At 40.1% G+C, this 15,330-nt stretch overlaps 1 protein-coding gene across 1 annotated transcript in view; it reads left to right on the top strand.

Annotated features, from left to right (window-relative positions):
• The window catches only part of wdr70 (WD repeat domain 70), a 39,179-nt gene that overhangs the window by 18,227 nt on the left and 5,622 nt on the right, over window positions 1-15,330 (top strand). Inside the window, exons 11-15 of the mRNA XM_023419639.1 lie at window positions 6,403-6,502; window positions 6,921-7,005; window positions 7,132-7,270; window positions 14,081-14,181; window positions 14,620-14,699. Coding sequence (XP_023275407.1) covers window positions 6,403-6,502; window positions 6,921-7,005; window positions 7,132-7,270; window positions 14,081-14,181; window positions 14,620-14,699 — 505 coding nt within the window. The remainder of the gene's footprint in view (window positions 1-6,402; window positions 6,503-6,920; window positions 7,006-7,131; window positions 7,271-14,080; window positions 14,182-14,619; window positions 14,700-15,330) is intronic.

Raw genomic sequence — 15,330 nt, 5'->3', positions numbered from 1 at the left:
TTTCACTTCAGATCCTTTCATCTGTCCAACCCCATATGTGGACATGGTTGAATGCTTCTGTTATTTCATATGAGAATAGCGACAGTGACAATTAAGCAGTAGTTAGTGAGTTGGAACAGCCTGATTGTACAGAGGGGCTTATCCAGATTAGTCAAATGAGAAGTAGGCTACACGATAATTACTCCAACAGTCAACTTCATAATCACAGGACTAACAAACAATGTAGTTAGATGAGAGATTTGTTTTCCCTGGAACTATTTCCTATTGTAAGAGTGCTTGTATGTACCCAGGTTGAACAGACTCCTGCCTCTCCTCCACTCACCCATCATTCTACCCCTGGGCTGCTCGTAGGAGCAGGCTCCAAGTGATTGGGTTAAAGCTCTCAAAATTTATTAGCCCTCCTTCTCCAAACTAAATATTTACCCTGCGTCCCATAGCAGCTTACAATAGTCATGTCTGTTGCCTGACCACTGGAGCCTGTCTTGTCTGAATGGCTCAAGAATTTAGTCGGTGCCCTCTGCCCTAATCAGCAACCTGTGCTGCTGACTGAAATTCAGCCACAAGCCTAAAAAGGAGTTGACCTCTCGATGCTTTTATTGCAGCCCCCTTCCCCACTCAAATGAAGCCTATCTCCTGTTGTATGACCGCTATTACTCATGGCCAGAATATGCAGGAAGATCAATCACGATCAATCATGCACATGACCTTGATCTAGAGCTCAGGCTGAAGAGAAGCTATTGAGGATGACACATGGTGCTCTTGAACCCTGACACTGGTTGATTGATCCTATGATGGGAGTCAAGTAGGTCTCTTTTAGTGGACAGCCACAGAGAGTGATTGCATGCTCATTCCCTGACCAGAGGGGTCGGTGCCAGAATTACAAGACTGCATGTAAATGGTTGCCAGGTAATGTGCACTCTGTGATACTTAGTGCATTGAGGGTGCAGCCCTTCGTTCCAAAACATTACCACAGAGACCTGAGGAATGCTATGATGTCATTGGTAGACTTAGATGTTTCCAGACTTCAAAGTGGGACCCCAAAAGAGGTGGTTTTGATAAACTACAGAGTGGGGAGTGTTATCATGAGATAACATGGCAAAAATTCTCTTGTTTTCTGCATATGCTGTGGCTTTGTCACTGCAATCAATCCTTAATTATATGACCAAAAATGAAGATCCCCAAAGATTTTTAAATGGGTCCAGAGCTGAATTTTGATGTGTGTCTTCATTTTGGGTCCTTTATGATTCTTTCTTTCAGCCCATTTTGTCTTTGTAAAATGAATCAAGTTTCCAGGAACCTTTTTCTCCACTCAACACCCACTATTTGTCACACGTATTTTATTGTCACCTGCATAAACTGACAACCAGTTCTGGCCAGTGCATCAGTTTCAGTCACCAGTCTAAAAGGACCCTCAACACACTAATGCAACTCTGGACAGCATCACCATCAACCAGTAACTCTATGGGTCATAAAAGACGGGGCTGGGGGAGATTAAAACAGACACTCACAGAAGAACTTCAAGTCCAATGAAAAGGTTTGAAAATTGTCTAGGATTTGATAACAAGCTAGGCTACACACAGCCTGAACCTGTCTTCATGGAAGCATTTAAAGTGCAATCAAACTGGTCCACCAGGCTATGAAAAGACAGCCTGATCATAAAACTTTACACAGGTTCTCCATCCCACAGGAGGAATACATCCAGTGTTATACATTCCTCATTCCTTACCCATGTTTTGAGCCAGGACAACGACTTGGAAACAAGAACAGTACAGAATCCCATTTTATTTGTACAGTATGCAGCTGAGACTTAGAGGAATATAGTTATTTTAATATAGCCCACTATTGGACTATCTGGACACTCAATCCAGTGTGTGTGATCCTCTAACACACAGACGGCTTCACATCACATCACCACTTGTTGATTTCCATGAAAGATCAGAGCAGCTGTTCAGGGCTGCGGTTTGGCCACTTGATTCTCAGAACGTAACAAAGGTCAGAGTGAGATGTTACAACTGACTTCACAGTGGGCATCATCAAGACTTTCAGGTGTGCGGGTGTAAAAATATGGAGGTAGGAGAAATGCAGAGCCGTGCAGTATTTATATAATGATACTCAGTGTGGTTAGGAACAGTTGGCCCTGTGGTGGATTGCTATCATAGTCTGCTGAGGATGAAACCCAATGCTGTGTTCCTTCAGCTATGTATCGGCTCCTGCTGCTGAGTGTGTGTAGATGTGGATCAAGTCTGTGCGTGTATGTGTGCATGTCAGTATGCTTATGCATGTACAATGTTATATGAAGTGGTTTACACGCAAATCTGTACAGACATTGGATTGATAAAAATTTATCCCGATTCTTATTGGGCAGAGTGAAGGGCAAAGCTCACAGGGGATGTCACAAGGCGTGAGAGAGGTTTGAAACAGTGTATGAGAATCCGGTTTCACAAACCGGCTGTATAGATTATCACAGGAAGCAAACCCCATGGCATCTACCAATGCTAGCCAACATCAGGATAGTAAATAAACACTTTGGCTTTCACAACAGCAGTATATGATCTAGAAATAGCTGGAGTCAGGGTATGTTTGCAATAAACAGCTAGAATAACCACAACCCAACTATTAACGGTGCTACTTTTTCTGATTCATCCATTAATTTGGTATTTCTATTATAATTGTATGTTCCTCTCTGCCTAGCCATATTTGTTTTTCTTTTGATCATTACTCCTGGAAATGGCTCGTTCTAACAGCAGATGGTGTTAATCTTAGACAGAAAGACGTCGGATGAAAAGAGAAAAAAGAAATTGTTGAATGATTCATTACCGGTCGAATGAGAGCTCATAACTTCTTGCTAGTTGACCTGAAGAAACCTGTGGCTGTTGTGAAAACAGAGTTTTGAAACAAGTTGTTTTAGAAAAAAAATCAAAAGCATCTGTGCAATTCCCTCTGATGTTACATAAAGCAAATTTCATCACCTTTTCCTTGCAGTAAATTTGTGGTGTATTATGTTCATGTTTGGCGCCATATATTCTTGCCCTGCAACTCCGAATATTATCACTCAAACTATAGAAACTAGCCTGGACCGTCCTCTTCTGCCAGACCCATTTTTGTGATTTGACCTTGAGCTTCATGCAACAGCTCATAAGAAAAGATAATTACAAGAAAATGGTTCATTAGCACACCCTCTTGTTCATAGTCCATTGATCCCTTCCAACTTATTTGTGCCAACCATGTATAGATGCATCCACAGTAATGTGAATGGAATTTCTGTGTTTGGATAAGCTCCTATTGTATGTGCATATGACACAACAGTGGCTGTGGTCACTGTGATTGCATGATTGAAATAGGGCCCCTAGTGTCTTTGTTTTAGGCTGATCAAGAAAAGCAGGCAGTTCTCTAAGCTCGGACACCATGTACCTTAAAGCTAGACTATTCTCTTCACAGAGTTTGACTGTGTTTAAGCCTTACTTTGTACTTTACATTGTGCTTTAGCTGCTACTTATTGGGCCTGAGATAGCCTATGGCCCAACTGTTAGATTAGAAAATGTAGTTTTTACATTAAATTGACCTCTTGACTTTCTCAGCCAACTCAATTTTAATGCAGCAAATAAAAGAATAGGTAGATAATCAAAGATTAAAAAATTGAGGAAAATGGAATTGAGTCAAAGGTAATATATGATGAAAATGGTGATGAAATGAAGCAGAAAATTATCCCTGGAGAGACTACAGAGGCTAAGTGGCCAAGACCTGAAAAAGTAGAGTCCATGTTATCTACAGTTCAAGGTAACAGTGTTATCTGTCTCGTCCAAGTTAATAACTTCCCTCCATTTACTTTGGAAGTGAAGTATGGCCTCGTTTCCTCCTTGTATCATGAGGACACATCACTCATTCACCTCATGCTCCACTCTCCCCTGCTCTTTTCGCCAGCATTTCTCTATATTTCTCTATCTTATCTGTCTTATACACTCTGTGCTCACTTCAGATTCCTTATCCTCCTTTCTTGGTCAAAAGCCTGTATTGCTGCAATTCCCTTTTCACTGATTTATTTGCATTCCGTTTAGAATTAATGAAAATATAGCCGTATAAACCAAGGTTATGTTTGTTTGAGTGTTAGCAAGCCTACTTCCCAGACTATTGCTTCACCAGAGTCTAGTAATGATCGATCTCTGTAATCTGGCTGTGCTCAGCTCAGGTAAAACTAAGGCACTGGGGAGAAAATGAGCAGAGACAACACACAGGCAACAAGGCAATGAAGTAGTGCTAAAACATTTAGTTGATTAGTTTACCGACAAAAAATTAATCTGCAACAATTTTGACAGTTGATTTATCATTGAGGTAGTGTGAAAATTAGTAAATGTCAAAAATGCCATTGAACATCACATGTCTTTCCAGTTTGAAATGTTCACTGGACAAAACCTGCAATTTCAAGACAACACCATGGGCTGTTGTGATAGACGATTTATGGACTAAATGATTCTTTGATTAATTGAAAAATTATTAGATTAATCAACAATGAAAATATTAATTAGTTGCAGCACTAAATGTAAAATCATGATTAAAAAACTAAAAGAAAATCTAAAATTCTATCATTGCTTTTTACTTGGATGTAGATTTTTGTATAAACTTAGGGTTAACTAAAGTAACATGAATTGTAACGTCACTGTATTTATTTACTGGTCATCCCCTTTTTTCACTGCTGTTCATTGTCCACATTTGTGTGGCCGTGTACTTTTACACAGCTTTTCTTTGTGTGTATGTGTGAACAAGATAGAGGAAATTATCTGTGTTGGTGGGGGGGAGTGTTGAGCTGGGTTATTTCCAGCCTGGAGCTGCAGATTTGGCACACACACTCTGCTACAGCAGTACACCACTTACTCTGAGTGAGCACTAAGGAAGTACATCGAATGGCAGGCTATCTTGAAAACAGCTGTTTAGACCAGAAGTTAAAATGCTTCTGTTTGCAGAGGATACACATCTGCAGGGGCTTGGATGAAATGTTTTAGAACACTTTTGAATTGAGCAGAGGGCAATTCAATATTGTTTCCAAAATATCACTAAAATGCCACCACGAAACACATAAACGTAAAAAGTTAAATTCTGTTGATTTATGAATTAATTTACTGATTTAAATAACTAACTTCATTAAATAATTTTAGCTCTACTTACATAGTAATTAAAAATCGAAGCTGATGAAAGACGGTTAGTAAAAGAGCAGAAAAAAACGATGCTGTAGATACTGAGATATCCTAGTAATGGTTCCTGGTATGGGTCAAGCTCCAAAAGCACTGTTTCCTCCACTTCACATAATGTAATTTTTAATGTGTAAAATTGGTGAAATTCCCCTTTAACTGTTCTAAGGAGAGGTTAGATTTGCTTCTTTACTTCCTTCCCCAGATTTGTTTTTGTTTTAGCACTTCTTCAAGCAAGCATGAATGCCCATATTATATAACTGATCCTGGTGGTTGTTGATATTTTGATGTGACACTTTAAAATACTTGTTGTTACTGGCTCAGACTTGTGACATAATACTTGATTAAGCATGGCTAATAATAACAGAGAATCAAAAGGGTGCTGTGAGCTGGGTGCTGTGAGCTGAGGGCTACAGTGTCTGCGGTGTGTTATTGGCTGGTAAAATGTATATAGTTGGAATATTATAATACTATTTCAGGTAGGACCAAAGGAAAAATCAAAATACCAGAGAGGCACCTAAGCTTGCCAAGGTAAATCTCTGTAGTCGGTAGTCTTGCTAAAGATTGTGGTGGGTAAAGTGTGCCAAGTTGCTGGTATTTCATAGGATGTAGGGGGCTTCATAGTTAAGTATAATAGTACGGTGTTCATGCAGGAAATGGAAACTGTGTGTTGTTTGGAAGACAGAGAATGAAAAAGTCTTCTTGTTACTGCAGTGACAGACTGAAATGTCTGCTAGTGAAGCAAAGCATTGGCAGTTTCATAGTGTAGTTCGTCAGGAGATTATAAGAACACTTTAATATTTATGATCAGTAGTAACCACAGCAGCATGTTTATGGAAACTGCAGAGAGCCAGGACTGCACTAGCTATTCATTTTTTTCTGTAATTGATGATCAAGTTCATCTAGTTAAGTTCTTTTCTGTCTCTGTAATGTCTTTTGAGACTTGTTTGTGATTAATATTAACAGTATATAAATACACTTAAAGCTGTATTTGCTCAAGTATTTCTATTTTTGTCACTTGCACAAGTCTATTATTAGACACAAACAGGACTGACTTGCTGCTATCATGACCTCTGTACTCGACTTTCGCTTTCATACACATTTACATAGGACCTGAGTCTGAAACTGCAGTTGTGTTACACATCACTCCTAAACCATAAACTATACAGACCCTGTACAAATCACTGTGGTCAATCTATTGTTCTCTTTGTCTTCCTAGGTCCATACAAAGTTCCACTGTCGACAAGCACACACTCCAGGATCTGAAACCTCTTGCCTCTCTTTCTCCTATGATGGCATGACTCTTGCTTCACGTGGAGGTAAGAAAAAGACCTCAGCCTTATCTGCCAAACCCCCACAGGCAGCTATTGCTCGTACTGAAGTTGCATTCATCAGCAGCCCAATTCGGAGCCTCCAGTTTTTAGGTCCAATGCTTGATCACTGATCCAAAGTGATGATTTTTAAGCAGAGAAGAAGCTCATCTTTTCCTGATTGTGCAACTAAACAGGGACCACGACCAACAAAACACACATACACAAAAAGACCTGTGTTCTAGTCAAGAGGTTTCTAATACAATGTGAACAGAGTTCTTCACCCAACATAATATAATGTAAATGAAAAATAAATCTTGCTGCCTTGCTGTATGTGGTACACTATAGTTAAGTGAATAATCTTTAATAAAGTTCCACTTGACTTTCTGTAGAGTAAATCTCATAATTCACACATACTGTTTTCTAGGTGATGACACTCTGAAGACGTGGGACATACGCAACTTCAGGAAGCCTGTGAATGTAGCTACTGGGTTAACCAACTACTTTTCCATGTGAGACTTTTTAACTATCATCCTTGTTACAATCTGTCTGTTTGCTTTTCTTGTCATGATTGCTTTATGCGATGATTATGAACTGATGTTGTATGTGTATGTATATGTGGTAATTTTCCCGATTAGGACCGACTGCTGTTTTAGCCCAGATGACAAGCTTCTGGTGACTGGGACATCGGTGAAGAAAGATGAGGGAAATGGGAAGCTGGTTTTCTTTGACCGAGCTTCCTTTCAGAGAGTCTATGAAATAGAAGTCACCAACGCAGTAAGTTCTTTCTCACTCGCCACAACCACAAATACTCTCATTACAAGATGTTTTTCAGCTGGTTGATATGATATGTTGGTTACAAACCAGAATGACCCAAAATGATGCACAGTGGAAAAGAAACATAATAAATCCACAATGAAACATAATGAAGACATAATGAAACCAATGTGGGTGTTATTTCTCCTCCATTTAAGTAGTCTGGGCTCAAACAAAACTGCGACCCTAAAATATGTTTATATCATTACATCTTCTTTAAAATACAACAGTAGTCTAATGTCACATTTTGACAGCTGTAAAGCCAAGACTGTCCTGATATGGAGATAATTAACTTGACACAGACTTATTCCAATGGATTAGAGCTTCATTCTATTATTTTTGTTAGCTGATATTTAAACATGTGGAAGCAATTGCTAACAGCAAATATAGATAGTTGTGTAAACCAGAGGAATTTGGAGAAACATATCCACAACTGTGCAGTCAGCAACCTCTGTTATTTATAATTAAGGAATAATAATGCAAGAAACACAAGTCTACAAAAAGTAATTAAAATGTTATTTGAAATGATACCAGTTCTCTCAGAAAGAGAAATTAGTTTTTCTTTTCTCTGTAACTGAAATCAAATAGCCTAGTCCTCTGGCAGGTATTAGACATTATTCCTTTTAAATCACTGTCTCAGATGCTCGTCATCTCCCAACAAAATAGCAGAATATGTGCAGTATTAATCCAGGATGAAAAATTAATGTTAGCATTATTTGGGTGGAAAATACAGAGGAAGATGATAAAAGTTATGGAGGGGGGAATGAAGGCAAAGGAGGAAATTTACAAAATGGTTTGAGGTAAGCTTGGAGAAAGTGGAGAAATGTGACCTTTCCCTGCTGCAAGTCATTCCCGCAAACCTTTGGCAGGACAGCTATTGACGTTTTTACATGTACTGCCTTTGAGTTATATTTGAAATTAAATTATCTACAATACACAGTAAGCATGTTCCATTCACATGCACAGACTACAGTGTCGGACACGTTAGCATACTGTGTACTTTAGACTAATCCTGCTTTCTCAGAAATCCATTCTGTGAGGGCAACCAGCCATAGGTGCTGAAACGAAGGGCAGAGGTGCTGTCTTCAGTAGAAAAACTTTTGTTTCGTTGCTTCCTGCTCCTCCTCTCTCTCCTTCGAAGGCCTTTTCAACAGATTTAGCACTGTGTATCTGTAGTCATAACAGTGAGGGCTGACAGAGGCTAATGGCTTCTTACTTGGTCTCTCTGGCTAAGGCATGACACTTTCACATGAGCCATTGAGTGAACATGTTTGAGAGAGGGGGAAAGAGACAAAAGCTGTGTGTGTGTGTGTGTGTGTGTGTGTGTGTGTGTGTGTGTGTGTGTGTGTGTGTGTGTGTGTGTGTGTGTGTGTGTGTGTGTGTGTGTGTGTGTGTGTGTGTTTGCATCCCCCTGCCAGCCAGCTGCTGTTCACTTGCAAACCTTGGCACAGCATCCACACTAAGTACACACCCCGCTGCACAGTTGTACTAACTGAGGGGAGGGGAGGGCAGTCTGTGTTTTGGTTGACCCCATTTTATTTGCGTGAAAATTTCTTTTGAATTTCTCTTGAATTTAAACTTGAATGTAACCTTTCAAGTATGCATACACCTCTAACTGAGAGAGCTACATGATGCACAGGTGTCTGAAGTTAGAATAGAGTGAAGAAAAATTACACTACATTGACATTGAATCGACTGAATTAATTTGATGACTAAAAGTAACTAAAAGCTAAAAATAGCACAGTTGTTAACATTAGTTACTCTATCACTCTATCTGTCAACTGTGTTTGGGAATACTTTGGTGTACTTACCTCACAATCTCTGAGTCGTACTAAGGTCTTACACTATTGTTTGTGCAAGTGTTTCTCAAAATTAAAGTCACATTTTTTAGATACCTTGGTGTGTTGGTGGCATTATACTTGTCCTCTCTTCTCTAGATACGTAGAGCTTGTTTCTGGCAGTAGCTAGAAAGTGACCACACAACCTGACAGCTAAACCGTGTCCTCCAATTGAAGTGCACTTGCTTTTTTGAGTGTTTAGTATTTATTGTTTCTCTCAAAGATGGTAGGTGGCATTATTGATTTGTGAACAACGTAAACCATATATGCACGGATTTGATTTATCATTGTTGTATTTAAGACGAGTCTACTTCATAAACCAAATCAGCTGTAACATGCACTCACTTTCACTGTGGTGACAATAGCTAGGCAGCATCAAAGGACGACCTCAGACACTTGGGGTCAAAGAGTCTGTTTAGAACTTAACAACCCACGTTCTCCCTCGCGTGGACGTTTGTCTTCTCTTTCACTTTACTGAAGAGGGTAAACATTTGGAAATTTTTTTTCCACCGGCCTTTCACTCATTCCACCATCTGCCATAGTGAGAGACTTCAGCTCAGTTTCACTGGAAGGATGGCAAAATCTCTTCCTGTCTACTCACCCATTGTGCTATACAGAAATCCACCAGATTTCCCATAAAATCCAACCACGAAAAACAATGCAATCTAGAGACTGGAACGGGGTGCCAATTGCCTTGGCAATGGCTTTATTTGTGTTAATTGTACTCACCTCCCGAAATTGATATAGTGATGATGAAAGTACTTTTTAATTATGCTTTTTCCCTCCGAAAGGAACTTCATCCGATTCAGGCTATGGAAATAAACCAATAAAAAAGCAATCCACTTATTTGAGCAGTTTCTTGCTGTCATTCATTTAATTGCTTGTGTGTCCATAAAAGCTGTGGTTTGTGCGTCAACATTTTGTGTTGAGTGGGCACATAGATGGATTAGTGGCATGTTAAATAGGAGTCAGAGACCTTTCTAAAACTCAATAAAATAAATTGTTGTTGTTGATGGCTGTAAATTACTTTATTTTTGCAAAATTACATAGACGTATTTGTTTCTGTTTGTAAGGTAATGTAAAAAATACCAAAAAATAAACTGAGGGAGGTTTAGAGAACATAAGGGTTACTACCATATTGTCAAGCCTAGACTGTTTTGATGTCCTTGATTTTTGGACTGATGTATTTTATGGTATTATATGTTCATATTTGACAAAGTTTTCATAAAATTCATCCTCTGTATTCAGTCTCTCATCCCAACCCCCCAACCAGTCTGAGTGTAACTAGATGACCTTTGTGAAATATTAGTAGCTTTACCCCATTTTCTAAAATAATTCTGATGAGGAAAATGTAGTTTTGCAGGATATCAGTTTTATCTGGTTGACATGCACTCAGTGAACCTGATGAATGTGCTATTTACTATGTTTACATCAGCCATCTGCCTCTCAGATCGCCCAGGAATTTAAGTGCAGTCTTTATAAAGTGGCGCACCAGACAGGCGAGTGAAGGGAAGGGCCACCAATCATTTCTAACTAAACAGTCTACATAACCCCAGACCTGGATTCTGGGGTGTGCATGAGAGTGGAGGCTGTTTTAGGCCCATTTGGTAAATACTTCATACACTCTTAAGCGTATCTTAGTCCATCAAAAGGGGCAAGAACCAGGTGAGACCCTGCTGACTATCAAAGCCCTGAGATTTTGGCTGGATTTCAAATGGAGACCTAGTGCAACCTGCAGCCCTCATGCACTTTCTGTAATGTCAGTGTACTGTATGCAGTCACATTTCACCTTCAGTGCATGTATGTGTCTTCCGGTGCGATGCATTGTGTGATTGCATGCACCTGTCAGCATGCACTGAAACTATTGTTTCATGTGAGGTATACTGCGGTATGAATCTTGACACATTTAAACACACAATGCTGTCATTTTCTTTTTTTTTTTTTTTTTTTTTTTTTTTTTTTTTTTTTTTTTTTTACTACTACTAAATATACACAAACCTAAAATGAATGTTGGTGCATGACTGTCTCCACTTGACCTGTGTAGTTACGGCCTCACTCAGATCAGATCCATCTAGTGAGGTACACAGATTTTGAAATGAAAATAAAAACAGAGCACTGGTTTCAGATCGGTGCTCGGCATTATTCAAAATCCTGTCCATCGGTATAGGAATCAGGATTGGGCGAGGAAAAAGTGGGTTCAGAGCATCCATAATAAGATTCCTGAATTTCAGGAGTGCAGCTAAACAATGAATGATTATCTGTAGTATGTATTATATCATGGTTCTCATGGAGATCAATTTTTGTAGGTAATGTATTTTTGGCCACCTTCACTAGTTGCTGTTTTCACATACTACACCTTCTCATCATCATGCTTGACAGCTCTTGGACAGTGAGCTGCTCTCTGTGCTTTGCTCTTTAGGGAGGCCATTGATATGAATGGCTGGTCTTTCAGGTAGAAGGGAAGCCTTAACTCTGTTCTTTCTTGTGCATCTCACCAAGTAAATCTTGGAAGATGCAAAAGCCATTTGCTCCAGTGAGGTAGTCCATACTAATTACAGACTTCTCGGACATGTGCCCACTCAGTGTGTAGCTGAGATCATGAGAGAAGCGTTTTCCTTTCCCATACTGCATTCAGTTGGCCGGTGTAACTCTGTAAGTCTGTCAGAGGCAATGCACATTTGGATCCACTCACCAGCGACTAAACAAGGCACACAGCTGCGACTGTTGTGTCCCACTAGTGCTGCATAACTTTATTTCATAATCAGCATACATATTGGGTGAGTGGCTGTTGTCTGATTTATCCCTAATCAGCCTCTGGTATTTTAATCTGATGGAACATAGAAGGCTGCTACTGAAGAGCTGACTGATTAAAGTTTCCTCCTTCACGATGTGATGTAATTTTGTGGACGTGAAGCATAAACAGGGGTTCCTAGAGTATAAACATGCTGCTCTGAATATCTGGAAAGCAGTCTTACTATTGGACTCGACTAAGCTGTGCTTGGCTGTGGATATCTCAGTGGATCCAGCTGGGGGTGGGCCTCACTGAACTGGTCTTTTTTAGGCTGCTCTGCTCTGTTTTTTCGGGTTTGCTTGCTGTTGACAGAATGATTTGTTTGAGTCTGAAATGGCAGTTTTCTGAGCTTGACTGGTTGCTTTCTCATTTTTATTTTCCCGATTAGCGCCGTTCTGTGCTGTGTTGCTGCGCTGTGCATTGGGTGACAGCACCTGTGGAGTGAAACAGAATTCCTAGCTGTCGTCTCTGCCTTCCCTCACGTGTGGGGACTGTTCGTGTTGCTTTAGCAACCCTGACAGGGCAATTTATAACTCATTACAAATTTACACTGAAGCACATCCACGGTGGGTAGACTTCAATTGGTCATGATACACACAGTACATGTTGATACATGTCAATGCAGGTGTTGAGCTTTCCATGGGAGCAGACAACAGTTTTCACAGTTCAGAGTTATTTGTTAAATCAACATTTGCTGTGCTAAAATAGTATAGTGCAATGTCCACAGTGTAGACGTGTTTAAATTTGTGATTATTAAGTAATTTACCTGAAATTATTTATACGTTAACTTCTGTCTGCCAATACATGAATGGAATATGTGATAAGCACATCCTGTTTAAAGCATTTTCCAGATCTTTCATCAATTACAGCTGGCTCATGATCTGGTTGAGCAGATTAACCCTTGTCTGTCCCATGAGCCACACACACACTGAGCTGCTGGCCTTATAGTGTAGAAATATACATGATGTTCCTGTAAAATCTTAGTAGATTGTGAACTATTTTTAGTTCACTGTAGGCACAAACAATGTTAATTAATTAATTTGCATACTTGCATGAAAATACTGGAACATGATTATGTTGTTAACTAATTTTTTTGTGTGTCAGATCTAATGTTTTATAAGATCCCCTTAAGTTGTGCTTTGTAGTTTCATATTGTAATATTGAAGTAAAACACAAACTAACCATGCTTGCATTTTCTCTATGTATATGTACGAGTGCGTCTCTGTATACGTGTCTGTCCTTGTGTGAGGGTGTGTGTATGTGTGTGTGTGTGATTGAGACTCCTTCCCCTGGTATCCTGGTGGGAAGCTGAACAGCTGGGCGCTAAGCAGCTTTCACCGTCACAGAATCTGGACGTCCCAGTCGTAGTCCTACCCACCCCCCATCCTACGCTCCTCTTCTAGACCCCCACCCCCCAGATTGCCTTCTCTGTTCTACATAAAGATGCACCAAATGCTCAGTCACTCCTTCTTAAACAGTTTGTACAACTACAGGACATCCTACCGCAACAGACATATAGATGTGTGTTAACAATGACACTCTTAAACATAAGTCATCATTGAAGGTTGTGATGCTTCAACAATGTGTGTGAAGAAAGGAGGCACTACTGCAGGAAGTCTAGCACTTTACTATAGCTCACATAACACAGACTGAACAGAGGGTCTTCATCACTGTCAGACAACTGTGCTTGTATGTCTCTCTCTGCCCCTCTTTTGCGCTCTGTCTGTCTCTTTCTCTCTCTCTCTCACACACATACACACACCTCTGGATAAATGTGGTCACATTTGCCTATTGGCACTGGGCCATCTGTCACACACAGACTGAGGGATCCAGCCCTTATCCCAACAACCAAATATAGTCAACTAGAGCAGCAGAGCACACTGGGACTGATCCCTACTGTACCACAACCAACCTGGGTCACACACTCGCAAATACCTACGACAGTAAAATATGACTGTTACCTTTTGTTAGCGAGAAACATCCTTGCAAATCCGACCCACAATAGAGAAAGTTGTTCACTGTCTGCTGTGAGCTGCTGTTGACCTATATGACATCCTGTCCTCACATGTACCACCTTCAATTATTGTACACAAACATCTAACTGTATCTTGTTGTTTTTGTCTTTCTGTGTGTGTATTCCAGAGTGTTGTTCGCTGCCTGTGGCACCCAAAACTCAACCAGATAATGGTGGGAACTAGTAATGGACTGGCCAAGGTCTACTATGATCCTGTCAAAAGCCACAGGTATGTGCGGTTTAGACATTTAGTTTGGTGCAATTTTATTTTATTTTTATTGACAACCATTGCCCTGAAGGGACTTAAACCAGCATTGTATTTATCCCATTAAAGTGTTGACTCTGTAGCCATAGACATGCCATAGAACTCTATTGTTAATCAAAAACTACTTAATGTGGCTATAAGAGCAATTTATTCTTGTCAGCTTTTTCAAAGCAGCAAAAACAGAGACATGACATGTGCCCAATGCAGAGGTATTAACTGATACTTGAAATGCTGTTGTCAGGTCGGCAGGAAAAAATATTATTTGACTCAAATGTTTGGAGATATTTGTCAAACTCAACATCTGTCTCTGTGCTAGTCAAAACAAATACCATAGCTGAATCAGTCACTGTTGTTCCCAATGTCACTCAGTGCATCACTATGGCTCTTGTACGTCTTTTCCAGAGGGGCAAAACTGTGTGTAGTGAAGAGCCAGCGCAAAGAGAAACAAGCAGAGACACTAACACAAGATTACATCATCACACGTAAGTTCTCCATTCTCTGCGCTTGCATACACACACACACACACACACACACACACACACACACACACACACATGCAGACACAAACACACACACAGATGCAAATATTTTTTTATACATACCTTTTAAGGGTAATAGAGTTTGCCACTTAATGAACTTTGGTCCTTATTCTCTGCCCTCTTGCCTTTTTGTGCATGGCATGCCGTTTCACACATCACCTTTTAATCAGTAAACAGTTACTGAAGCAGTGAAGAGAAGTGGCTTTCTCAAAGCACTCCAGCAGTTTAGTTCATCTTGCTCAGCACTGCTCTTCACATGATAAGGCAGTGTGCCTTTTAATACGCACCACCAAAACAGTGCCAGTCATCTTCCAAGTGCATGATGTGACAAGTGGAGCATATTCCACAGTTCGTTCTCAGACATAAAGAACAAAAAATACCAACCCTTTTTAAAATGCCAACTCCTTGTTGCTTCTCTCTTTGTCACACACACACACACATAAACATTCAAACACACTATCTCATACCGGTGGCTTTTTGAGGAATGAGAGGCCCATTAGCTGATGAAGTAGGGTGTGGATGAGTGGATGGACAGCCGCATGGCACTGTGACACGCAACAGCCATGTGGTCTGC

This window comes from Seriola lalandi, unplaced genomic scaffold (assembly GCF_002814215.2).
Source record: "Seriola lalandi dorsalis isolate HSWRI2012SDOR001 ecotype SW California unplaced genomic scaffold, Sedor1 jcf7180002054606, whole genome shotgun sequence".
In the NCBI taxonomy this organism is placed as follows: domain Eukaryota; kingdom Metazoa; phylum Chordata; class Actinopteri; order Carangiformes; family Carangidae; genus Seriola; species Seriola lalandi.
The sequence above is the reverse complement of the archived record's forward strand: the minus strand, read 5'-3'. Positions and strand labels throughout refer to the sequence as shown.